This window comes from Malurus melanocephalus, unplaced genomic scaffold, assembly GCF_030028575.1.
Source record: "Malurus melanocephalus ecotype Western Australia unplaced genomic scaffold, MMel_1.1 scaffold_309, whole genome shotgun sequence".
NCBI classification, from domain to species: Eukaryota; Metazoa; Chordata; class Aves; order Passeriformes; family Maluridae; genus Malurus; species Malurus melanocephalus.
This window is the reverse complement of record NW_026623541.1, coordinates 754,359-781,675: the sequence shown is the minus strand read 5'-3', so window position 1 is coordinate 781,675 and position 27,317 is coordinate 754,359. Positions and strand designations below refer to the sequence as shown.

The window sequence follows — 27,317 nt, the reverse complement described above, 5'->3', positions numbered from 1 at the left end:
GGAGACTTTCCTTTCTAGGAGAAACTTCTGATTGTGGAGCCACAACTCCAGATTCCTCTGGAGGTGCTCTGAAATTTCTGTTAGTAATTGTAGCTTGGAAATGAGGGGATGGCACAATATGAAGATAAACTTGAATTTCATAAAACCCCAAGCACATCATGCAATCATCTTCCACACAAAGGCAAAAAAGGGACACACATTCGCAATGATAAAGAATTTTATTTTTAAATTCCTGAGGTTAAAAAAGGAAAAAAAGAGCATCAAGAAACATTCCAACACACAACCGTTTACATCTCTGTAACTGTACAGACACTGGTATACATGATTTTTCCGGTATCTGGAGCAGGAATTTTGATGTGAACAGGCTTTACAATTCTTTGGGAGTTAAGACCAATTGATACTTCTGAACAAGTTACAACCTCAGTGAYTGAGCATAATTAAAACTGTAGTGCAATTTCAATTTTAGGAAGGGAGAAAAGTCAGTCTTTTGTAGCTTTCCTATTTTGTAACATGGTACACTCTTGTGCAATACACCTTTCATTTTTTGAAAAGAAACATGGAGTAATGTTGAGTAAAGGGACACTATCATTTTCTTGAAGAAACTATGTTCTTTCCTTCGCATAAACCTTTCCACAACAAAAAATCTTACCCTCCATGTCTCCTTATCCTTTCCAGCACCCAGTAAAAATATCTGATTGCTTGTGCTGACCACAGTGTATAATCTCTTTGACCTATGAATGTGACATCTCCTTCAATTAATTTCATGATCAATTTTAAATATTTCTTTTCTCTTAATTGCRTTTCTGCAGAGAATAAAAAACCCAATTCAATAATACACCTGAGCAACTAATAACAAATAGATTTTTTAGCATTGCTGGCATAGCTCAGATGAACAAGCATTTTACGGATGGAGGATTGAGGTGTTTGAATGAAATAATCTCTTGCACAAACCCACATTTGTGCAGTCCTTTATTGGGTTTCCACGGCTCCAGTAATAAATTGTCTGGGACATTCAAATAAAAGGTCTGTACTAATGTCAGGTTCTTTACTTGCACAGCCTCTTCCAGCTGTTGTGACGGGATTTCTGTTCTTGAGCAGCTTTTTTGAACAGCTGCACTCCTGTCAACTTCTACCTTACGAGCCTGATATTTCGTAATTTGAAACTTTTTCTCCTTAAGTACTGTCCTTGGMCAGAAGCAAACATTTTCTTTTAATCTTTACACTACAGGTTCTGACTCCCATTCTTAATCCTCTTTGAGGCAGGTTTACAAAAGCCATAAAATTACTCTCAATAGGCAGGAAAACCTGAAGAAAAGGGACCATAAGAACTCAATTACTAAATAAAAACAATCCAGTGGATTTACTCCCCATCTCCTAAACAAAGGCTTCAGCCAGTCTCAGGACTGTCTGCATGAGCAACCTCCAGGGAAACATCTGGCTTACTACATGGAGACAATTATTTAAAAAGCCACATGAACAGGGGCTTAAAAATATTTGCCACAGGATGGAAAAATGTCAAGAACTGGATGTGGAGAGCAAATCAGGAGGCAAGGCTGTCAAATAATTTTGAACAGAGAGACTTTAAATACTTTTGAACAGTGATGTCATATTTTGGCCAAAGATACCTGACAGTGTGCCTTTACCTTACATTTGGCATTTAAAGAAAGAAATCCCAGTAAGATTAGTATTCTAAAATTCTAAAAGCAAAATGCTTTAAAAAACCACACCTAAAAGCTTAAAAGAAAACTGCAGCAGACTTCAGTAACAGCTCAGTGAAATTGCATAGCATATGGTACACAGTACTCCATTTTTAAGCAATAAATAATCTCTTYTTGCTTAATTAAATATAAAACATAGCTTCAAGACTGAAATAGGCTGTAATTCATGAACCGATCCCTGCACCATTTATTGCTCTTTATTGCCCACATCAGTCCCTCGTCCATCTCCTTTTCATGCACACAGACAGGTGAGGGCCTGACTGCACTGCAGCCCTTGGGAGCTGCCACCTTCCACTGACCTCGCTGCTGGCAGTGGGCTGGGAGCACATCACCACCATGGGGAAGAAGGCAGYTGAAGGGGAGGGAATGCTATCAATGAGACCTAAGTCCCAGGTGCTCCACGAAGAGTAGTCATTCTTTCACAATCTTTTTCAAGATGACTGTATTTATATATTGTTAACAACTGGAACAAATGATGAATGACCTTTAGCTTTATTTGCAATTCTTTTCTATTATCAGAAATTTCCCTTTGTCTCAGCTGCTACTATATAAATATCCAACACTTGTTTTGTGATCTCCACCTTTCAAACAACAGTCTCTTGATGTGGGAGATCTCTTATGGGTATTGGATTGGATCAGCAATATATAAACACCACCTGGTCTCTTCTGATCACCTTCCCTGGTTGAGCTTATTCTGAATTCTATGTAGAAAGCAGATGTTTCACATCATAGAAATTCTGTATAAATGAAAACCCAGCCTTCCCTCAAAAGGCAGTGTTAACAGCCCCCAAATCTGAGATGGAGAGTTMGTTTGATAGGGCAACTGCAAAGGTTAGGAAAGGGACAGAATACAATAACACCACTGGATAGAGAGCTCACCAGGCCTGGATATGCATTCCATTTTGGATGGACGTTTTGAGACTGGTTCAAACACTACTGCTGCCTTCCATGTGGTCTAGAGAGAGAGACACTGATCTCCTCAGAAACTGTGCTTTCCTGTGAATGCTGATGACTAAGGTGCTAAGGCAGGAAAAAGGAATGCTCCTCTTCCCAAAATCACCGAGTGAGCAGTACTTTATTCCACAGGGAATAAACACTCTGTGTTCTGCCACTGGTGCTCACCATAAGAGCTGGGTTCCATGGGCCAATGTACAGAGTGCAGTGAGCCAAAGTGAAAGTTGTAGCTGCTTSGTGTTTATTGTTTTGTAACTGGTATTCAGTGCCAAAGCATTTGTAGAAGTCAGTTAAGACTTACCAAATCTTAGCCCAAAATGTATAAAACTCCTATGGTTTGTGGCTTATAAAATTTGGAAAAGATAAAAAATTCTAGATGGAGTACAATATTTGCCTGTGAAGATTGAAGTATTGCATAAATGCTGCTCTGACTGTAAAAGCAGTACAGCAGAACAGAGATGGTTATGTTTACAGCTCAGTGAAGAGGTCAAAAATAGGCATTTTTCTTTAAATTTCCTTTTAAAGGATATTTTTGGAAGAAAAATAGCTTGATTTTCAGCAGAGAATTTGAGTTTGCATTTAGATACCTCCACACTTATTTTTCTTCCCACTGAAAACAAATTGGTTATTATTGACCTGTTAAACCAAACAAGATGRCTTTTCAGCAATCTGTACACAGTACAGAACCATTAGTGTTCCTGAAAAGGCTTCTGTTTTTTTAGTGTACACATCTCCTCTTAAGTGCACTARAACTATTGCATAGTTTCAAAGTCTTCAAACACAGTGGTAATCAGAATGCTTACATGTACATAAATAATAGCATATCTTAAAAATTTAATTTAAAATACACAGTATAGTAAAGGCTATGGAAAATCACTTCCATCATAGATGACAGGTCGCTCAACAGCCAAGTGATAAAACACTCGTTTTGAGAYAAACCTGTCAAAGAAAGAAAGAGAGCAAAAAGATCACATTAGCTGAAGCCAACAAGAGAGAAAGCCTTAAGAGTGTGTACAGCCTTTCAGTTTATACTTGGACAAAAAATTCACTGTTATCAAAAAGAAGCATCCCTGTGCAAGGGCCCGTCAGGTTTGTTGTTAATAAGATGACAATCCTGACTAAACTGTCTTGGAATGAGAACTAAAACTCAGTCTGGAAGACCTCTTGGCAAGCGAGGAAACATTTCTTGTACTTACTTTTGAATGGCAGAATAATGGTACATCTGATCAGTTCCACAGTCTGTAAAACCAAGCTTATTTCAYCTTTTACACCTGGCTGGGACCTACCTAGAGAATGTGTTGTCAAATATCAGTGTGTAGATTCCACAGTTTCTGACTTTCACCTGTCCTCTGATAGTTTCCTTATGAGAGTTGCAGCGAGTCATAGGGATAAGAACCTGGAATTCAATACAAATCAAAATGAAGTTTGCTATTTGCCCTATAAATTGACATWTTCTTTCAGAAAACCTTGATTTCAGGCACCTTGAAACTCCCAAAGTGCACATATGCCTGCAAAACTAATTACTTTAACTGATTAGCATTAAAAACTCACCCAGATGAAAATCTCTCAGTGAGACATCTGTTTTCCTTTGGTTATCTCTTTACAGCACTAACCAATGGCTATTCATCTCTGCTTTAGAGATAAAATCAAATCCTGAACTTTTAAATGTTTATCTAAGCAATTTTAGTAACATGGGCAAGTGCTACATTAAATCCACAAATACAAGAGCAAGATCTAGCTAAATATATCTTTTAATATATGCTTTTGTATTCCCTGTGTTAAAAAATAAGCTTTCTCAGCAAATCTTAATTGTTTATCTGAGCTTACAGCAAAAGTGTGTGTATTTGTGGTTCTGTGGGTGTCTTGCTGTAAAGCCTTAGCACAGCTGTCAGAAGAGCAGCTGACATAGACCAAGGATGACCCCATAAAACACCAAGTTTTACCAAAGAAATGTATCAGGACAAAAGCAGCATTCACACTTCATTCAGCTTTCAGATTAAGAAAAAGATTTATTTTACATGGAGTTAGTAACTGTGCATGAATCAACACATACTATGTAAATGTCTTATTTCCCTAGTAAATCACAGCCATAGAGTTCACCCTACCATGGTGGATTAAACCAACAGCTGCCTAATTTAGCAAGTAGTTGAGTAAAATAGATTCACTTAATCCATAATCCTCATGAAATATGGACAGTGTGTATATAAGCAGRTACCTTGGGCACTGGCAAAACTATTTTGCACTCCACCAAGACACTTGAGTATATGCTTCATTGTAAGGAATGTAGGTAGGTAAACCAAGCAATTTATCTGTTTCCCTGTGGCTTCTGCACAAGATCCTGTCAAAATCAGCCTTAAAGAGTTTACAAACTAAGTGAAATCAAGAAAAAAAATTGCAGACTTGAACTTTYATTTTTGCTTAATGATAGTGGGTGAGTTTCAAACGCAACCAATAGAAGCTACAGTGCTTTTCAACTYGACTTTTGCAGGCAACATTAAATAATAAAAACGTAGCTTTGTCTTTAGCAGAACTGCAGCTTAACTGAAGAAACAAATCCTTAATGCAATAACAACTGGCATTTTGGTGAAGACCTCCTAGCAATACTTATCAATTCCTGTATCATTCCGGGATGAATGCAGAGCACAACCTCTAAGGTAGTGAGGAAATAAAGGCCTTACTTTGCACTGATCCAGAGGCGTGTCTTCGGATTCTTGGTAGACMACGCTGAAGGAGATGCTTTTGGGTTCTGATGAGAAGATCCAGCTAATTGTTAGTCCCATCTCTGTAACAGTGATGGGAATGATACTGTAGGTGCTGGATTTAATGAACAGCTCTCTGTTACTTTCTCCAAAATTCATGATYTCTTCCACTGTAAGGGGTAATTTAATCCTGTAAGGGAGAAAAACACAATTGTTACTCAGACAAAACCACTAATAATTGGGGTTTTTTTTCATTTTCCATCTATTTCAGGTAGACTCCACAACATATTTGGGACAGGTCCACAAGATGCATGAAAATTCAGCCTTAAATGAAGGTAAAAACTACAAAAAAGCTGACTGATACTAAGAACCTTCACTGCTCTGGCAAATATGAATTTTGTTCACTTATTTATTCCATTTCAACTAAAGAAAAACAGTGCCGGAATAAAGCTTTTTAGAGTCACTACACTAAAAAGAGGAGTGCTGACCTCAACTGTTCTTTTTAAATAAAAAAAATTACCTACTTAATTCACCTTTCTAGGTGAATATAAAAATTTGCAGAGGAAATAACAGGGATCAGGAGTGCAGAGGGGACAGGTGGATGGAAAGTGAATAGCAGCTGTGTCTAGATCTTCCAAAGCACTTAATGCTACATCTTGGCCTGTTTTACCCAACCAAGCTGAAAGAAAAGCTGACTCAAAACACTTCCAGTTACAAAGGAAGTTCTTAGCATCCAGATGATGCTGAGTCCTACAGAATTATATGAGTTGACTTCATTCTGGTGTCTATTTCAKACTGCAAACAGTGAGGCCTTTAAGCAGGAGAATGCTGGTTACTTTGTTCAGGGGAAACCTGGAATTTCTGAGAGATATGGATCTCACCTACACCACCCTTACTAAAACAAATCTAATCTGTCACTCTTTAGGCCAAAYAAATTGTTTGCAAATCAATGAGATCAGAGCAAACCACAGTCCTGTGGTGTCTCAGGTGACCTTTGATTTTAATAAACCAACCATATTTCTTGGTTTTGCCTTACAGTCCAGCTATGATTTTAGTTACTACTTCATTTACCTGAATCACTGAACAGTGACAACAAGATTGAAACATGAACTAATTTATCTCCTTGCAGTCAAAAGATTAAAACCTTTCCCATAACTAAGGCAAAATTTCAAAGCTAGACTTAAGGAGACAGTGAGCAAAGGTGTATTTCTGTAAGCCACATGCATTTTCATAGATTAGATTCCCTTCTTGGCTGTGCAAGTGACATGCTTTATCAATAACTGCATGTAACTTATTTTCAGAGCAGGACAGATGCAGAGAATTGTGCACACACAGGACACACAGAGCTTGAGCTGAGGCTGAGATGAACATTTTATGCTAAGGCATGTATCAACCAGAGCAGGGAAGACAGATTCTGGGAAGCCACCAGTAAACAACAGACACATGCTCCAAAAGGCCATGAATTGCATCCCTGTGGAAAATGTCCAACTAGAGCTGCATTCCCTGAGTAGCCCTAGCAGTTTCTTTCAGAGATTGCCAGAACTGCATAACCTTCTCACTGAACCCCCATTCCTGTTGACAGCAACTCCTGCAATAAAAATAGGAAATGTTTTCTCATGTGATGTAGACCTACATCTTTTCTTCTTGTTCCCCAGTGGCACTGAAGTGTTCTAGGACTGAAGAGAGAGGACCTGGCTCAGTGCYGCTGCTCTGTGTGGCTGAGTTACACCCTCTCATCCTCCTCAGAACACCTTCTTTCTGTGGGACAGAAGTGATCAGCTCTACCAGGAGCTGCAAGTCTTGTGCTCACAYAGCTGATGTCTGAGCTCAGCCTTTATGCTTTCATCTGTAGCAATGAAAATGTTTTGCTTACATGATTTCTCCTGACTTCAACAAGCATATCTCAGCATCTTGAGCAACTTGCCACTCTTCRGATTCATCAAAGGTTGAAGAATTACACGTGCTGTTTCTAGAGCAAGAAAAAGAAGGAAAATCATGATTCTCTGAATACTATATGRYCKAATACCATCTGCATSCTGACACCTTCCTAAAATAGAAACRTTTTGATAGCCCTGATACCAAATTTTAGGATTCACATTCTAGTGACAACACTGGGCAAAGCTGCAGCCCCATTCTGCTCACCACTCTGCATGAACATAAAACTGTTCCTATCCTGGTTTCTTCAGCTAAGAGGAATACATATATACATCCAGAACATCTCTTCTGCAATCATAAAATAAATTGCTTATTGAGATGCAGACAGGTTTTAAAGATTCTCTGGCAAGTGGGAACTAGATGGAGGGCAGACACAAGCAAAATAGTCTGTACTTGTCCCTTAAACAAACCTTGCAAAAGGATAAGACATCTCCCTGGATTTGATCTGTGAGGTGTTTTAGAGATATTATGCAGTTCCTTACTCTGACAATTGTACAAAAACATATTTTGTCACTGTGGAATTGCTACCATGTGTCTTCATACAAGAAATCCTGTATGATTCTAACACRCATACACCAAAGATGCTGTTACAAGATGACAAAGCAGGATGTTTCCTCCACACCATGACCTGTCCCAGGCAGCAGTGAAGCAGAAGGAAGAACCTGCTATCCACTCCTTACCTCAAAAAAAGTGTATGCTCTGGATGAACTCTGGAGTGACACCAGCTATGAATTACAGGTCTGGACACAGAGAGAAGGATGAGTTTGAGAGTCAGGAAACAAATACTGATAGCTTCCAAACAAGTTAGAGCTTCTCTTTTTATGGTTCTTGTTTTGCTCCTCTGTATTTCAGCAGGTTGGTAACTGAGACAATTAAGCTACCATTCCCAGAAAAAATGCCAAGGATTCTTATTCACAGGGAACCAATTAATTGGTTCCTTCCAAAAAGCAGTGGAATCTAATAAAATATAATACCACAAGTGCTTCTGAACCATCAAGTGCAATAATACCCCAAGAGGCATCCACTTGCTGTAGACAAATTCTCAAAAGCAATGCAGGGWTTAGCATTTTCTTTTAAGCCCAATGGAACGTTGCTCTACAAGCAGCACTGTAGAGTAGAAGAGCTAGAGAMAGTATCTCCCTCAGGTKGTCATGAGCAGGATCTRAATACACTRYRTGAGCACATGCAATCACATTGAATTTGAGTGTAGTGACACTGCTGGTTGGAAACAGGAAGCACTCGCTGCTGTAAGTGCAAATCAAAGTGCACACACATTTCCTCAGCTGTTATCTGCAGAATTCATGTTCTGATATTCCTGTTCTCTTATTCCTGCAGCCTCCTGGGTAACTCTTGACTTCTTCAGAGTCATGCCACTACTGTTAATATCCTAAATAGACASTTGGGATGTGCATGGGAGACTCAAAGCTGCAATTAAGAGCCAAAACCTGAGCTGTAACCAGACACTAGGAACACAAGAATGAAGTATTTAGTACAGGTTGGCCCATAAAGGTTAGTACAACATCTATGCAAATACTTACCAAAACAAATAATTTCATTGTTAACTATCTTTATACAACTAGGTAAAAGAAAAATATTGTGAAAAAAAACCAAACTGGAAAATGAAACTAGAGCTTGCAAACCTATACATATATATTTTCTTGCACAGTGGGAACAGCAACAGACTTTTGGTTGTGATTCACATCAGTCTCCCATCCCACCAGGTTAGCTACACAGCTTTAATTTCACAGCCTTGAATTCATGCAGACCAAGAGAACTACACAACTACATGCTTCCCACAAGTGTCAGACTGTGATTTACTACACAATGTCATTAGAGTTCTGTATTTAATCCATTAATTTCACCTTTAATTTGGAACCTTGAAATATAAATTAAATCCCAGYATCAATATATATTCCATGTTCTCATCGAAGCCGTGATTTTCCTTATTCCTGCTGCTGCAACCCAGTACATGGTTAGGTGGTTAGCTTGCTACTTGGCTGCTCCAACCAATACAATCACCACATGTCTAARGTGAAGGCAATGCTAAGTCTCCTACTTTATGTAGTAAACCAAAGTGCCTTATAATCAGAAAGAAAATCCTCCTTTACTTTAAGATATCTCACTGAGTCTAACACTCTAAACTGAGATCTGGTAGCCCACAATATAAGAAAGAGTCTCATGATTTAACTGGAGCATTTTTCCCATGACAGGAGAATTTATTCTTGCATGACCTATTTGTTCTTTGTGTCAGCATTAATGACATTCCTGCAGCTTGCCAGGTCCCCAGATTATGAATATGCACCCTCTGGTGTGTCTATTTAAGCAGCCTGGATTGTTTTCCTTCTTTTTCTTTTTAAAAGTGAAATGAAGTGGGGCTAAAGAGCAGGAAGAACTGAAGCATGGAAAAGACACTCCAGCAATAAGAGAACAGCTCTGATTCAGCAAATCCTCAAGACACAGATTGCTGGAAGCTGATAGAGCATTCTGAAGAATTATTACTTCATGCTTGTCCTGCTCCTGTGCACCACCTCAGGTAACTGCTTTTGATCACTGTCYGTCAGGTGGATGGTCTAGTCCAGTGTGCCTGCTCTTATACATGGAAAGCATTTCTCACAAATTATACTAAAAATACTGTGGCCAGCATAAATGGCATTGGGAGTTAGAAGTAACCTGTTCCTTTCAGAATTAAAACCTGAAGAAATCTGCTTGAGCTCTGGACTCAGCAATTTTCCATTTGCATAAACACCTGAGCTCTGACAGCTGTAGCTACATGTCTGAGGTGTCGGCTTCATGTGGGTGAGCAGTGAAATCCCAGAAGCCATCTGCCTGTGTCAGCAGTGCAATGATTTCTGCAGGGAACTTCTGTCATCCAGGCGAGAATCTTACCGAATTGTGTGAAAGCCAGAAACCTGAAACGGAGACTGGAGGCTGTACAGAGCCCCTAACAGCTGCTTAGCCCAGCAAACACATCTGAAAATGCAAAGAAACAATCAAAGGCATTATGCTGAAGTGCACCAATGATTCCCTGGGCCTGCTGTTATCTGGCAGGTCAGACCCACCCCAGGCACCCTAACTTAGTTGTTAGCCTTCCTCTCCAACCCAACAAAGAACAGGGAAAAAAAGAAAGAGGACAGGAAAGGATCAGGAGAAAGGATGCCACAGACAGCCCTTGACATGGGCAAGAAAAAAGGYGTGATTTGGGTTGGAGCATGGGGGATACAGAACTCACAGAGTTTTTAACAGGGTGCAAAGCAGTGTCTTGCATTGAAGGTGTATGAGTGSGAAAGGGATGGAAGTGTTAAGAGCAAACCCTAGCATATGCTGAGATGGGAAAGCATCACACAGACAACTGATTAAAAAAATGGATGGACATGACTGTCCATCACTGTGCACTGTGGGTGCCCTGCTTATTGGTATATAGAAAATCCCTGAGCAGTTTCTCAAAAAAAAAGTTTGATTTACCTATGCTACATCCTGTATGAAACAAGGACAAAAACCCAACAAACAATACAAAATGAGTCCCCTGCCTTGAAACTGGTCACATACTGTGTGCAAGACCAGAGACAATTTAGAGAAAGCAAACTAGGAAAAGAATCATGACAAAGAGTTATTTCTGTGCTCCAGGGGACAGCATGCAAAATCGTCTTTTTTTTTTTTTTCTTTGGTAGTCTGATGGGGAAGAGGTTTGGCAAAGACTCTGAGATGAAGACAGCTTTCAAATGCTGCATTTGCAAAAGGTTTAAAATAACATTTAGGGATTATTTGGGTGCTTGTAAGTCCCCTTTCCAGCAGGAGGCAGCAAACAGATAACTGTGGAAACGAACACTAGAAATACTGACAAGCTGCTTCCAATATACCCCAACAACTGCAGTCTGTAGTCACCAAGGCTGCAGCCACTTCTGTGGGCAACACTGGCTTAGATATCTTTGAATTTTCTCTTTGCACAGTTCTTTAGAGGCTACTACAGGGAAACAGAGGCAGAATTATAGGAGAGGTATGGCAGAAGCAGTTTGTAACAGCTACTTTCTCAGCCCACTCCCCAAGATAAACTCACACAACCCCTATGTTRCCACACATCTTAGCCACTGCTGTATCATCCTCACACCCTATTCTGCACTTGAAAAATAACTTAAAAAAGCAGGTGGTTGTCACAACCTATTGCTTCTCTGTTTGACAGGAACAGTCTGTGAATATTTAGCACCTTGCTCCAAGTTTGAAATTGCTACCACATGCAATGAAGCACAAGGGAGAAMTTGATTTTAAAGAGCATTACACAGCCTTACATTTCTTGTGTCAGTAGTTGTTTTTCAGTAAATGACGCTGCAGAAATAAGTCAAATTTGGCGCTGCCTTTCCTTCCACACATTTGCAGGTACCAAACTCAAGTACTCAGAGGTAGAAGCATACTGCTCTACAAGCCAGAGTCCCAGAAGCACCCCAGCTATGGTATCACAGGCTGCTGCAAAGACCTACCTGCCTGGGCTAGTTTCTCTCAATACTGTTTCCTCCTCTTGCAGAATCAAGAGACATTCAGACTGCTGCACATATAGAACTCACCAGGTGAGGCCTTTCAGCCAATCTTAAGGATTCAGAGGTGAATTATGCTGAGTAATCTCTTGTAGTAGGATTAATCTCACAGAAACACTTTTTTTTTTTTTTGTAGCTCAAGAGAGAGGGCATTTAGCTTTTGGGCTAAATCTTTAAAAAGCCCATAAACCTATCTCACATAAGACTTACTTTACCTGGTAAACAGCTTGTAAAGATGGTCATTAGTGTTAGGGCTGCTACTTTTATGTGCTGGAACAGCCCTGACTGCAGGGCTGTTAAGGAGAGGAATTAAGCCTCTCCTTAATTTGCAGAGCTGACACTGCAAAAGCTCTCCAGAGGGATGTGATGCAAGGGACTGACAGCAAAAATTGGTCACTCCTCCCTCTGACAGTAATACAAATATAGTACATTAATGAAAATCCTCCATGTTTTCAGTAAGTGACTTGAGATGGGGAAAGGAATAAGTGCTGCCATCTTATGCTATCACTAACATCTAAAGAACAAGACGAGGCTTAACTGAGCCATAAGTATTCACTGAGACTCAAACACTGCCTTTGGGACAGGTTCAACCCAAGCTCTGATGCTCAGAGTCTGCAACCTGAGCCTAAATGCTGGATTTGGCAAAATGAATTCTATTTCTTTCATGGGTTTCCCCAGAAACCCTCAATCCAAACACTAAATCAAGAGCTTAATCCTTATACCACTTTCAGAAGCCTCTTTGTAATTATCYTTTGAGTATGCTTTTGAGTCTCCATCAGTATAAATCTGGTAACAGATGATGTATTCAAACACACCAGCTGTTATGTTTGGATTCTGACTGTCAAGACAATCCTCTTCAGCAAAWAAACACATTTGCTTTTGTCTGTCATGGATGCTTTACTACAACTCTTATCTGTTAGCACTTAGGATTTTGTCTGTCTCCTGGTTGCATTAGGATTTAATTATTTGCTGAGTAAAAAAAAAAAATCACAATGTGTCTCCTTCCAGGCTGCCTGTAAAAATAAGGCAACATGGCAACTACAGATACTGCCAACTTCTATTATAAATTCTCTATCACTGATCACAATGGAAACAGAAATGAGAATTTTCATATTTATAAGAGTCCCTCTGCCCTGCATGTAGTCAGTTATTTTCATCCTTGGTCTTGCAGGAAATGTACTGGTCTTTGTCATAATAGTTTTCTACCTGAAACTTAAGATACTGATAGAAATAATCTTGCTGAACCTGTCTATAGCTGACTGGGTTTTCCTCTGGATGCTGCCTCTCCTGGCATCATCTGCTGCTCAGAAGTAGACTTCAAGCTCTGTRGCATGTCATATTATATGGGGCTTGCATACACTTCAATGTTAACTCTAATGTCTATCACCTATGTCCAGCTTACTGCTGTTACTTTTGTCACCAAGGCACATGTGTCTAACCAAATGAATGACATGGGGCAAATTAATCTCTACCTCGTCGATCTTATTAGCATTTGCTGCACCTCACTTTGTTTTTAGCAAGGTGTTTAGTTTTGATAAGGCAATATGTCAGGAAAAATACCCAAACCATGGCACAGAACTTGAAGTGAGTGATCTGAGTGATCCTTGTTTATTTTATTCCCATGCTAGCCATGATCATCTGCTACTCACTAATCATTGGAACCTTACTGCACGCTAGAARTCCTCAAAAATCAAATCTATAAATAATATTTTCTATAGCTGTCCTGTTTATTCTTACCCAGCTACCCTAAAATTTATAGGACTTACAGAGGTCACAGACTGAAGCTTTAAATTGAACAGCAGCTTTGAATGTGAAATTACAATAACTAAACCTCTTGCTTATTTTTATGGCTGTCTTAACCCTGTTTTGTATTTCTTCATGGGGATAAGAATCAGGAAGTACCAACACAAAATTATTAAAATCTTAAGACATGTCAAATGGCAAGTTATGGCTCAACAGTGGCAAACCACCAAAGAAGACTCTAAACCTTTAAGTGCTTCAAACAGTACAGATGCCACAAGCATGCACCTGCTATAAAACTGCCTAGCAAACTGGCAAATGTTTTACAGCTTCTTTTTTTTCTGTTTGTTTTGTTTGTAAATAGTGATATAGGTAGTGTAAGTGAAAGAGGAAATACAATACCATTAGTGAAAATACTGTGATCAGCTTTAGACCAATATATTTTCATCATGAGACTGCACTGCTTCCTGCTTTTTCACTCCAAGCTGGTAACTGACTTAACAGTGCAGATGATCTTCAAAAGGTATAAAACCCAATGAGATAAAACTCCACTTTTCATGACATAAAGGTAATTTGAATTTCCTAATTCCCAAACCTCTGGCCTGCTGTTTTTCTGTGAATGATATTTGTTAATGAAAGCTTTTATGCATTTTGTTTCAAATCTATTACATATTTCAGTTCAGCCCCTTAATTTAAGCAGAATTCCTAGATTAAAAACATATACATTTCACACTTCATGCTGTGTTTCATGTGTGATTGTGTTTTTTTGGATACTTAGGGTTGTTTTTTTTTTTTCCATCTGGGAGAAGGTCTCTACACATAATCCTTTAGATTTCATCTAAAATTTCTGTAATAAAGCAGCATGTTCACCTGCCTTTCATCCAGTATCAGGTTCACAGTCTGGATACCCCAWACACATTTTTGTATCTTACTTCTGATAACAGCTCATGTTGCCAGATGACCAGACCCCTTGTAAACACCAGGGATATCACATCACACGTGGGTTCCAACACTGAGCTGTGTTTCCATAGATGCAAGCTCTCACACCCCAATTCCCCATRCATTCTTTGCATCATGACACCTTTCCAGTCTCTTTTTCCTGGCACCTTGGTTCCCTTGTCATAAACTGAGGATGCCATCGTTGTGTTCCCAAATTGTTCCACCAGCTCTGCTTTTCCAACTCTGGTCTTTTCACTTCCCAGTATGAGGCAAAAAGGTGTGCAGGGGGCAGAAAAGTATGCAAAAGCTCTTGCAGAAAGTAGCAGAACAAATGTGCAGACTGGAATTGGGGAAAGAAAGAAGGGATGTTGCAGAGGAGCAAAGGCAGGGCTTTATCCAGTTGTGAGCTGCCTGTGATAAAGGYAGGGTTGGGTCTGGCCCAAAGGGTCACAGTCTTCTGCATTACACCTTTGAAATACCAGTTTTAAACCATTTCTTGCAAAAAATGTTTCAAACCATTCTTGCAAAAAACCACACTCTCTGGGAGTTCCTTTGCTCCCCATTAATACCCAGGCCTTCCTATCAGAACACTGCAGCTCAGAAGAACCTGACCCTTATTGGCAGCATTGTGTACAAGACACTTTTTTCCCCTTAAAAAATAGCTGCTTAGGCAATCCTTTCCTTACTGCACAATCTCTTGTTTCTCCCACAGTGAAATACCATTAAAAACAAAACTAGGAAGGAATGTGCTGTGATTWCATGTGTAAAGATTCTATCTCAACACACAACTGCAATGCAGGATTTGCCAGCAGAAGGCCTGTCCTCATTCCTTCCTGGCTGATTCTGCACCAGACAGGGAATGCTTTGGACAACATTCAGTTCCCCCTTTTGGTTACACCACACCCTGCCTGGCCATGTGAGTTGTAATTAGGTCAGCAAAGAGTGTTATGAGTCATTAAGAAAAAAACAAAAAAAGAATCCAAACCAAAGCACCCGCACTGCAGACAGGCTGAGATGTTCCTTCTACCACTACCAAAGTATGAATAAACTCTTTGTTCCTGTACCAGGGTAGTGGCACGTTTGGAGGGGTTTTTTTCACTCTTCTGCTATCTTGATCTTGATTTTGCTGCTGCAACATTTATTGCAGGCATGTTATGCCTACAACACATAAAAATGGAAACACAGYGCACTGCTGTATCCTGGGGCCTTTGTTTTAGAACACAATCTGCAAATGCGAATGCTTTAGAAATAAGAGTTTAAAAATACAAAACTTCAAAAGAAAACCCATGAGCCTTGAAGTAGCAGGATGTACCACAATGGCCCAATTAATCTCAGCTTCTCACATTTAAGATTTTGATCAGGTTGCTCCAAATACACATAACAGACCTGAAAGGATGAAGCAACTGCTGCTTAATCCTAAACTCTAGGAAAGAGCTACTTCAAAGTCAGCCAGAGTTATGCTGGTACATCATCTCTCTTATCTTGCCACATACCTCTGCAGGTCATGACCAAGCTTTAATTGATTCTCAATCATGACCAAATTTTAATTGATTCTCAACCGAGCTGTACCAATAAAGAGAGTTTTTCAAAATTTGCTGTTATGAAATAATTTTGTTGTAATTGTTTCATGCCACTTCAAGGAAAGAACTACAGTGGCAGGGATAAGTGAAGACAACAAGTGAAAAACAGAGTAACAGTACAGTAGGCAACAAAAGGGGGACAATCCTTTAAGATAATTCACTGCTTTGAGGACCAACTGGCATTTTCAGTGCAGCAAGGACTCACACATAGAATAGGTAGGGTCAGTGGGTAAATCTCTGCCATCAGCCAGAATAAGTTTATAAGAAACTATATCAACAGAACATGTCAAACGCAGATCTTCTATTTGGACAGCAAGCCTCCCTTGTCCTCCCTCTCTTGGCTGTTCATCTCCCTCACTTTTAGAGCTCCACCAATTAGYTCAAATCTCTGGGAAAACCCAAGTAGTTTGGACTATTTTCAGCAGATCTCAGTAAGAAGCCTAGCCTGAAAACTTATTTGTATGCCTTCGTCAGGCCTGCATCTAGGAAGCACCATCTTGGATCCTTTGTGTGCTCCCCAGGCACAATATCAAAGCAAATTCAACTCCAAATATTCAATTTAATGAAAAGATAACACTAYTGGAATGACAGTGGAGACTATGTGAAGTTTCCATATAGAAATTAGGCCACATTTAGCTGGACACTTTAGAAAGAAAAAGAATAAAGATCAAAGKTCTACATGAAGTTCAAGGTGTTCAGTCTAGTACAGCCAAGAAATCTGTAGCAATGAAACCAGTAGCTCAGAAAGTCACTTAACTGCAGATCCTTGAAATGTGGGAGAAAACACAGTGGAAAATTTTCAGTACACCTCTCATAGGCTGCTGTCAAAAGTAGGACAGAGTGTTGGCAGAACCTTTGCTCATACTCAATACAGCAGTTCTGGCACATTTACTCTCAAATAACCAAAGTACCTCACGCTGTCTTATCTGTTTGTGTGCTAAGTGACACTCAAGCTTTGGGTACACATCTACTCCTCACCACAGAAACAAGTGAGAAAACTTGTGTGCTGTCACAGTCAGCACTGTGCCCTGCTATTTTTCTTTAACATGTACCACAGGCACCACACAAGCATCTGMCTCAGGTATCAATTTCTAGATCTCTCCCATAACACAAAACCACAATCAACACGAGATGCTCGAGTCATCTGCAATGCAAGAAGGCCATTCTCCTCTCCAGTGCTCAGGCTAGTGAGACCTTCCAAACATTACTGGTGCCATGGGAAAGGGCAGGTGTCATTAGTGTTCTCTGCAAAGAATGCCTTAAGTTCAACATATTGCCATAGTAGGACTTCCCCACCTGCTCATGAAACTGATAACAAAAAGCAACATAGGACGAAGCACTATTTCCTGGCTCTCCTGCCTGTAATCTGACAACAAGGGAAGGTGGACAACCTTTAAAAGTTTACATGGTGCAAGTAAGTTGTTCCATRGGTGCTCTTCAAGAATAGCATTCCCTTTTTAGTGGCAATCTTTCTTCCCAGCCTGAATACTTTGTCAGACAAGATGAATCTAGACCAATCTCAAATTGATACAAATGGAGACCCACACTTATTTCTTTTCTCCTGGTTGTTTTCTCCAAAGCTAACTCACCTATAATATACCTGCTGCAGTTACTATGAATTAAAGGAAGTAGTACACTTCACTTTTTTCTTTATGAAACAAACAAAAATTCAGCACCACAAATTGTCCTTTTGAAAAACAAAAGCAATACTAAATTCACAAGGGAACTGAGAAGCTCAGTTCAYTCATATCTGCCCAGCACATCATAACCAGGAATATACTGTCAGTGTTAACAATATACAAAGTAGGCAGAATACATATAAGGTATTTACCAAGAAAGAAACATGAAGAATGTTGACAAGACTTTTACCAAATAAACAAGTTGGCACTGTCTGCTTCAACCCAAACTGCAAGTTACTGTGGTTTGTACTGGGAACAGGTCTGCTGAGAGCAAGAGTCTAGGTTTGCTTTCTCAGCAGCACACTATTTACTCTGTGACCACTTTCAGTTCAGCATTTAGATTTATCATGTCTTGTTTTTCTGCTCAGAAGCAAAGTAAGTACAAAGTAAGTGAAATTGCTCATTTTGTTTTTTCTTCTCAAAAGAAAATATATTTTACAGAAAAGAATTTTTGTAAAATATTTGAAAATATGTGAGCAATAGTAAGACAATATTTTGTGTAAAACTGGATCCACATTAAACTATAATACTACAACATATTTTGCACTCCAAGTATTCAGATATTCAGATGGATTTAGATACTTTTCATTGGGAATTGATGTAGAAATAGATGTAAAAAAATTACTGAAATCTGCACCCATTCTCAGTTTCTTAAGAAAAAAAGAACAAACTAGGGCCAGATATAGCTACACAATTGTTCTTTTTCTTTTCTCCAAGCTGTCTTCTTTAAGGTAGTAAGGAATCCTATGGACACAAACAGGTTATTTCACATTTAGTTCAATGAAGTCTGTCATCAAACATGCCCATTTTTCCTTAATTTCTTCCCCTCCTTGTTCTGCTGATTTTAAACACAAGTGAGTCTGGCAGTATCATTTAGCTCTTATAAGTTGTGTGACCAGTGATCCAGCATGGCCTGTATGCTGACTTTAGTGGTGACAGCTGGCCTGATGACAGCACAGAGCTGGGGCTACTCAGGTGGAGGGAGAGGATGGAGCAGTTTGGATTTACTAGATTGAACACTGTGCAAATAGACCAAAATTATCTTGTGTTGGTCTACTGAATATGTGGCCTGAGAAGAGAAGTCTATTCTCTTTATGCAGAGGTTGACTACTCTCACTGAATGGGGGGAAAAAAAGAACATTCTGAAGCAAATCCCAAAGAGTCCCCTCTTCGAGAAGTGGTGTTTACTCACAGATCTGTCACACTTTGATCCAGAGAGTCTCTTTCCATCTGACTTTCATTGTGGAGAGAGTCTGATTCCTGTACTTGGCACAGCTCCTCATCAGTGATTATATCAAATGCTGCATCATCTGGTGGTTTAGAGGCTTCACTTGCAACTGTGCCAAAAAAGAACATGAGAGAAAAATAAACAATATTAGCTGATTGTCTGGAAAATAAACAAGCAGAAGCTTTAAGAGGAAAGCCTGGGCTATTTCTGTAGATTTACAGAAGCACTAGATAACTATTAGAACTAATGGAAAATTTTGGGCTGACTGACACTCTTTTAATATACATGCACATTTCTGTCAATGCTAACCAAATTTAAAGATGGCATCAGCCCCACCTCAAAACACTCCATGACCTTGTGCAGGTCCTTGGAGCAGGAGGTGACCATGTGGTTTCTAGGAGTCTSTCAAAAAACCCTACTTATTTCTCCACAGCATGCAAACAATAAACCAACCAAAAGCCCTCTCGGGTGGTGACACAGGAGATTCCAAYGAAGCTGGTGATCCTTCCTGATTGGCACTGGATCCAGAGTCATCTGTACTGTCCACAATGACTCTAGGCTTATTAAAGCAAGCTCTGCAGCAGCGCTCCTTTTTTCCACCAGGTTTTGTCACCATGTAGTTGTTGCAGCAGTAGTAGCAGAAAATGCGACCACACATTCTAGAAATGATTCAAAACCAAAGGTGTTAGAAAAGTACCACATTTAGCTAGAACACATCTATGTGACAGTGTTTGGGGCTCTGTTATAATGGTCTTGTTTTCTGCAAAATCATGAAAGCTACACCAATTGGGAGAACTCATAATGACTGTGCTCCTTTCTGAAGTGAYGCAAATTTTCTTGACACGCACAGCTCATAAATTCACATTCACATTTTGCTACCTTAATAAACAAGGAAAACAGAAAAAACTAAATATTCTTCAAAAAATATCTAAATRTAAAGACATAAGACAGTCAAATGCCCACAAATATACAATACAAATAAGTAATTTTCACATTAAGTACATAGGAAGRAAGTTACTTAATAATGTTAAACAGGTTACATCTCATAGACAAGTAGAACAAAACTTGGTTTGATTGTAAGAACCTGCTTCTCCCCTTCAGACAGGAAAGAAAAAAGTATTGGACACATACATTTACATTCATTCTTCCTGCCTTCTTCACTCTGAGTCTCTCAGTATTAAACCTGTCAACTACTTTTTAATGAGCATGAGATTTTCATGAAGAAAAGCACCCAGCAGAGATGACTGCTACTCATTAAATTTTAATGGTTTTGTTTTTCATAATCATTTAAATCATTGCAGGGTGAAGACACAAGCAGCTTTCAGAGACCTTAGTAGAAATGAGTAATTTGGAAGTTGTTACCCAAGATGACTTCACCATCCACTAATCCCTATAGAATGTTGCTTACACTCATGTGAAATGGAAACAGTTCCAGTTCTTCTTTCTTTACAGGATGAATCAAGTTATGAGGATAAGAAACAGTAAAGAGCCAAACCAAACATMTCACTAAGACCCTGAAATACATCCATTTCAAAACATTTTCATAAATTTAGATTGGATAAATAATATTTACTATAGGGGAAATAATTTAATGTCCACTTAAAAAAGAATACTTCCATCATAGTGGCAAATCCATCCCAGTGAATATTGTTYAGAGCATGCACAGAGCAGCACACAGTCCTTCAAAGAAACAAACTATGAAGGGTGTGATTATCTTTGTTTCCAGAAAGGAGAAACTAACAGACGCCCCAAGTCAGAGWTGCATCCAGATCTTTGCCTTAATACATATCAAGGGATCTTTCCATAGAAGTCTCTTATCCCCATGTAAGCTCATGTGTTTTTTCAGCTTTTACTATGTCATATATCAATGATTTTGATCACTGAAGTGTGAACWCTAAGAAACACTTCCTTCATGCAGACAATCATACTGACTTTTGAACAGTGCAATACAGTTCAACAACTGACCTGCAGTGGTGTCGCCGCACCATCCATGAGAACTCTCTCTGGCAGTCCAGACAGTGATTAACTTCTGTGTCCCCCTGCCACCTCTGCTCTGCACTAAGCTTCTGCTGGAACTCCAGAGCATCGGATTTTTGCCACAAAGCATCCTTATCTCTGAAGTAACACAGTTAAAAGAAGGAAAAACAGAGAAAAGCTGTTAATGCTGGTTTACTGTTAACCAGCCTCAACTGGAATGTTGGTGAAAGCTTTACAGATAAAATTCCTTTGCTCTAAACWTCTGAGGAGCTTTCAGAAATAAAGATAGACCAAAAAACCTACCGAAAAAAAAAGCTAATATTAAGGAGATAATATTGAGTGATACATTTTTTGACTATATTATGGAAAGGCAAAATTTCAACTAAAAATGAATTTGGCCATTACTTGTATCTTCAGTTTGGGAATACAAGCCTGGATGACCTAAGCAGTATCCCTGGATATCTTAAGYGAGTATTTTAATTTCTGCTTGCCATTTATTTTTATGCCAACCTGATAAGCTCTATCAAACGTTCTTCAAGGAACTGCTTTGTTCTTGTCAGGTCATCCAGCTCAGCAAATAACTTCTGGTCACTGCTATCTTTGTCTGCTGCCACCTTGCTGAGCTTCTCAGTGTAATCCAGGATCTTCTCTTTTGCTTCATCAGCTTCTTTTTGGATCCTGACCAAATACAAAGGCAATTATGAATCATTTTTAGCTCATGTGCATTCAAATCTTCTCTCCCTGAGGAAGGGCTCCCTCACCCTGATAAACAGGTAGTTTCAGTGAAATTTTTCCCAGTGTGCATATGTTTTAGAGCTAGATAGAATCTTCCCAGTTTTCTCCATCACTGAGAATGCACACAGATCCATCATCACAGCCAGGAAACAGTTATTTCTTGGATGCCCTGCGTATAGTAAAGCTTATGATGGCTACCACATTGGGAATAAAACAGATGATATCACAGAAATATAAAAATATATAGGCTTTGTTTAACCTATTAGACTCTGTGTGAGCCCATGCCTCATGCAAATCTATTTCTGACTGCCAGATTATCCACACCAGATAGGGCCACATTACAGATCTACAGAAAACACATCCTGAGTTAGATTATTAAAGCTGATAAGAAACCTGACAAAGACATGCAGGATGTGGTTCCATTCAGATAATTCTTACTGATTCCCTGAAACCTTATGAAGAGGAGAGAAAAAACAAATTTTCCATTCCTTATTAAAAAAAAAAMMMCAATATTATTTTAATTTTGTGCTTAACCTATAAGGTAAAAGGAGGTAACAAAGAAGTCTTTCATGAATTTACCTCATTAACAATACAGTAAAAACAAAACCGTGCATTCATGTGTGCTGGATMATTTCCATATTTCTCATCTGCAGTGTCAATCTGATATTCCCTGTCAGTGCCCTTGCACTATTTGTTCTATATAAAGCCAGTGACATATGGTACTTCATAAACCATGGCACAATCAATTTTGGTTATTGTCCCCTTGCTTAGCCTACAATTAACAGCTTGTGCAAAGAACCCTAATGCTCACCTTTCCAGGAGCTGTCTAAGAGATGTCACCTCCTCTTCCTTCTGCAGTCGAGCAGACTCTGATTCAGACAGCTGTTCTCTTGCTTCATCCAGCTTTCTACACAAACTTGTGTTTGCAGCCTAGTAAAATAAACTACTGTATTTCCTTACACATAAAAATAACACTTTACCACGCATAAGAAAATTACCAAGAGAGATAACAATGTTTAAAAGAATCCATTACAGCCAAACGACCAATTAGGATATCATTGTATAAGCAGGCAGTAATTAGTTGTGTACTAGTGCCTGATTATTTCTGTCACACTGAATAAGGGATACACTCTAAAGCAAAACAGTATTAAGCCTGTAATTCTTATTAGTCCATGTCAGCTGAGCTTTTGCCTCCTTATCAAGGAAAATCTCTCAATGGGAAAAGAATACACTCTGAAAGCTCTTTCACCACCTAAAAGCTTCAAAAGAAAAACACTAAATAGGAAGAAAATTTTGTTTATTAAAACCCATATGGAATACGAAGGACAATTGAAAACAACCCAACTTCTTTCACAGCTAGCCTTTCCAGAGAAGTCTGCCAAACTTGGAGTCCTCAGGGAATATACCTAACTACATCTAAAGGTATGTATTTCACCTAGCAGGCAAGGAAGGCCACATTCAGTAATCTTAACTTTCTTCTGTCTGGATTCCTTACAGCTCAGTATGACCCTTCTAACTCAACTGTTTGATAAATTCATTGCAAAARTTATATTTTTTCCTGGCTGGGTTATTTCTCAGCCACAATAATTCTCTGATTCAGTGCCCTTTRCAGCCTGCAAAGAGATGGATCTACACTTGTGGCTGTGTGGGCATGCAGGGCCTAAGAAAGACACCTTTCCAACCTGCACCCAAATTTAAGAAGAGAATTTTTTACTCTTACATAAAACCTGACCAGCTTTCAAGACAGGACAAATCCTATGTGACATTGTACTTTTCATAATCTCTGCCTTCGTGGCTGTCAGCTGCCCAGTATTATTTCTGCAGCACCTGTATTTATACAAAGGCATTCTCAGACTCACAGCCAGTCATCAGAAATGCTGTTTGCCTTCCCAGTTGTGACACTAATCCCTGCTGACACAAACACCTCTGGTTTTAAATCAGATCAAGCACCTACTTGTAACTCTGTAATCTCTTCCTCCGCAGCATGCTGTTGTCGCTTCTGCTCCTCRAGTTGTTCTTTTACTTTCCCACACTCTTCACTGACAGCCTGGCAGAGAGATTGAGTCCGTAGTTAACAACCCTCCAGTGGCCATCCCTTCACCAACGAAATTCCCAGCTGTGAATTATGAGTGCTCTTACTGCCATGCAAGAGATAAATGCAGCACCACTGTCTCAAGAAAGACAGCCAAAAAGACACTSAGCTCTTGGAATCAAGCAAAATCCCTTCATAATGGCACAATAGCTGTGTTTTACTGTTACTTTGCATAGGCTATTGCAATTCAGAACAAAAAGAAGCTCAAACTCAGGCAGTGGTGTAAGACTCCAATAAACCACCAATCTTAAGATGTTTTATCAGAATGGCAAACAAATACAACTAAATCTTCAGCCTTTAGGTATTCTGTTTCACATGCAGAGGGCTGACTTTTSTGGAAGAAAAACTTTGATCTTCTCAGCTGCCACCTTGAGCAGCTGGAAGCAAAAAACATGAGGGAGTTAAATGCAAAAGCATYCTGGTCTCAGTCTAAGTTTCCTTTAATCAAAATCAGTTCTTGGGAGAAGCACTATTACAGGTGTGAGGAACAGATCTTGCAATGTTCCTACCAAAAAAGAAAACAACAGCTGTGAGCAGAGGGACAGAAGATGCCACCTTCTGTGCAAACACGACAAATCATCACCCTCTGAGTACTGACTTGCTTTTCTGTATCACATGGCCTCTCCACTATACRTGTCCATAAAACTCTGAAGAGTTATTTTACCTCAGATAGGCCTAGGTCATGAGCATAGAGACATTCTCAGATTCCCAGGCTTAGGCTAGTTGCTTGTTAGTCTCAGAGTCTGACCCACACAAACCTTAGGATTTCATGCAGTAATTGCTGCAGCAGATGGTAAAGCAGCTCCCTAAGCTATAATAATTACAGTAATTTACCTTGAATTTTGTCTGATAATTTAGAATCTCTGTGCTCATTTGAAATTTTATTGCAGACAGCTCTTCTTGGCTGGTCTCTTGGAAACTCTGTGCCTGTTTCTTTACTGCCTCCAGCTGCAATTGCAGACCTGGGACAGCTGCGGCACACATTTGAGCCTCCTCTAATTTCTCTTGCAGGCTCTTGTTCTCTTCTCTGAGATTAGAGATGTCAAACTTCAGCTTCTCCTGTTGCTCTGCTGCCTGTTCTTCCAGTTCTTTGAACCTTTCTGTGGCCTGAGCCAACTGCTCTTCTGCATCCACCTTTTCAGAGCTCAAGGCACAAATTTGAATACCAAGTTCAGCCATATCAGTGTTGGTCCTGTGRAGAAGATCTTTATTTTCTGCATTTTCCACTCTAGCATTTTCCAAATACCGCTTAACCTTAGACAGCTCTTCCTTTAGGTTCATCAAACTGTTTTCCAGTTCAGCTTTTTCATGGGCTGTTACTTCCTGCTCCTTTTTCAGCAATTCTTCCCTTTCTTTACATTGCACCAGTTCTTGCACGTGGTTTCTGTTGAGAGACTCACTCTGCTCTTTCAGCTGCTGGACAAGCACCTTCTGCTCACTCAAGACAGTCTCAGTGACTGCCAGCTCACCTCTCATCCTCTCTCTCTCATCAGTGGCCTGCTGAAGCTTGACTCGCAGGTCAAGGACTTCTGCTTGCAGCCTGGACACTTCCCCTCGGTTCACCTCCAACTGCTCTTCACTCATGGTCAGTCTGAAGGCCAGCTCTTTTGCCTCCTTCTCCAGGGACACTGCCTGCTGTAGTTGCTGTTTTTCCACTGATTCCTTTTCTGATGTGAGAGWTTCTATAAGTTTTGTCTGATGAAGGCAGGTCTTTTCAACACTGAGCTTTTCCRTCTCAAGAGTCTCTGCTTTCTTCCTGTATCCTTCAGCTTCTGCTCGTAGCTGCTCACATTGGCTCTCCATGCCCTGCAGTTCTACTTCCTTCTCTGTGAGCTGTGACTGGAGACACTCTTTGCTTTCCTTCAAGGTGTCCAAGCTTTTTTCCATTTGTAAACTATGATGCTTGGCACTCTTCAGTTGTGCTTCAAGKGAGGCGTAAGACTCTTTGGAGGTCTCTTCTCTTTGCTTTAGTTCTTCATATTCTGAGTGCAGAGCCTCCAGCTTCTCCTCTAGAACCTGGTTTTGCCTCCTGGCATTCTGCAAGTCCTCATCCAGCTGTTTGTTCTCACCCCGGAGCTTCTTCTCTTTTTCATCAACTGACACCAGGGCATCATCTATCTCACTCTGAAGTTGTTTCTCAGAGGCTCTCAACCTGGATACATCGGCTTCCAGGGAAGCTTTAGAAGCTTCCAGATTTTTCAGCTTCTCTTCCATCTTCTTCTTGGACTGCTGCAAATTTTCATTCTCTGCTTTCAGTTTCCTGCTCTCCTCATCCAATTCGCTCACCGCAGAGTTTTGCTGCTCCATCTSCTCCTCCAGCTCCTTGATTTTCTGTCTGAGATGCTCCTTCTCAGACATGAGTTTCTGGTTTTGCTCCTGAAGGCTACACACAGTCTGACTCACCTTTGTTAAGCGACCCTCCTGTAGTTCAAGTTGCTCTGCTTGTGACTGGGCTTCCTGCTTCAGTGCTCCTTCCCTCCTACCATACTCCTCCTCAAGTTTCTCTTTTTCCTTCCTGGCTTCCTCAAGATTTTTTTCCAGTGAACCCAACTGAGCTAGAGACCCCATTACCTGGGTCTGAAGCTCAGCCATCTCCTTTCCTTTCAGAGTAAGGGCCTTTTGAAGTGCATCCTTTTCCTTTGTCATGGTCTCCAGGCTCCCAATCAGCTTTTCACTCTCTTCTTTGGAGTTAGCTGTGAGGTGACTGTATCTGGATTCCAGTTCCTTCTGTGCCTGCTCTTTCAGCAGCAGCTCCTCCCTTGCTGMTTTCAGCTGAGAAGCATGTTCATCATTGAGTCTTTGCATATCTGCCTTTTCCTTTTCCATCTCTTGAAGCCTCTCTAACAGTGCCCGTATTTGTAGGGTAGAGTCATACTGGGCTGTGGCTTCCTGTCCCTTTTTGTCCAAGGCAGCATCAACTTTTGCAAGGAGGTTGAGGTTCTTCTGTTCTGTGGAATTCAGCTTGGCTTTGAGCTCATCAATGCAAAGATCCTTCACAGCAATCAAAGCCCTAGAGGTCTCCAGCTCCTGATTTGAAACCTGCAATTTTGAGGCACAATCTTCCTTGCTGGTCAACAGCTGCTCCACCTTTGCTGAGTGTTCCTTCTGCTGCTCCACTGCATTCAGTTCCAGTGACTGTAGGCACTTCTGCAGGTCRTGGACAGTGCTCTGAGTGGAGTGCGAGACCTCACACTGCTTCTGTAACTCTGTGATCATCTTTGTCAGCCGGGAGTTCTCTTCACTGTAGTTACTGCTCTTCTCCTTTTCTGCCTGTACTTGTTCTTTTTGAAGGCTAACAGCTGCCTGGAGCTCCTGGTTTTCAATTTCTAGYTGGTGAATACGATCTTGAAGTTCCCTCTGCCTCAGCTCAGCCTGGTCAAGTTCTAAGCGCATCTCTTCATAGCCCTCAAGGTGTTCAACATTTAGTGAGTTGTTTACATCAGGGCTGGAAGGAAACTCTTGTGCCTAAATGAACAGAAGCAGAGAAGAAGAAAGTTTAAGTAGTACTAAACATG

At 40.0% G+C, this 27,317-nt stretch overlaps 1 protein-coding gene across 7 annotated transcripts in view; it reads right to left on the bottom strand.

Annotated features, from left to right (window-relative positions):
- Window positions 1–199: 199 nt before the first annotated feature.
- FYCO1 (FYVE and coiled-coil domain autophagy adaptor 1) overlaps window positions 200–27,317 on the bottom strand; it is a 45,296-nt gene continuing 18,178 nt past the window's right edge. For 3 of the 7 annotated variants that reach the window (XM_057377278.1, XM_057377280.1, XM_057377279.1), the window contains exons 8-20: window positions 24,637–27,267; window positions 23,665–23,757; window positions 22,522–22,640; window positions 21,486–21,653; window positions 20,964–21,113; window positions 19,452–19,657; window positions 18,963–19,107; window positions 10,193–10,276; window positions 7,987–8,046; window positions 7,245–7,340; window positions 5,351–5,561; window positions 3,959–4,068; window positions 200–3,611 (exon numbers count right to left, since the gene is read on the bottom strand). In XM_057377278.1, the coding sequence (XP_057233261.1) occupies window positions 3,536–3,611; window positions 3,959–4,068; window positions 5,351–5,561; window positions 7,245–7,340; window positions 7,987–8,046; window positions 10,193–10,276; window positions 18,963–19,107; window positions 19,452–19,657; window positions 20,964–21,113; window positions 21,486–21,653; window positions 22,522–22,640; window positions 23,665–23,757; window positions 24,637–27,267 (4,149 nt within the window). In that variant the 3' untranslated portion in view covers window positions 200–3,535. The remainder of the gene's footprint in view (window positions 3,612–3,958; window positions 4,069–5,350; window positions 5,562–7,244; window positions 7,341–7,986; window positions 8,047–10,192; window positions 10,277–18,962; window positions 19,108–19,451; window positions 19,658–20,963; window positions 21,114–21,485; window positions 21,654–22,521; window positions 22,641–23,664; window positions 23,758–24,636; window positions 27,268–27,317) is intronic. The other 4 variants (XM_057377283.1, XM_057377284.1, XM_057377281.1 and 1 more) reach the window with 4 other exon arrangements.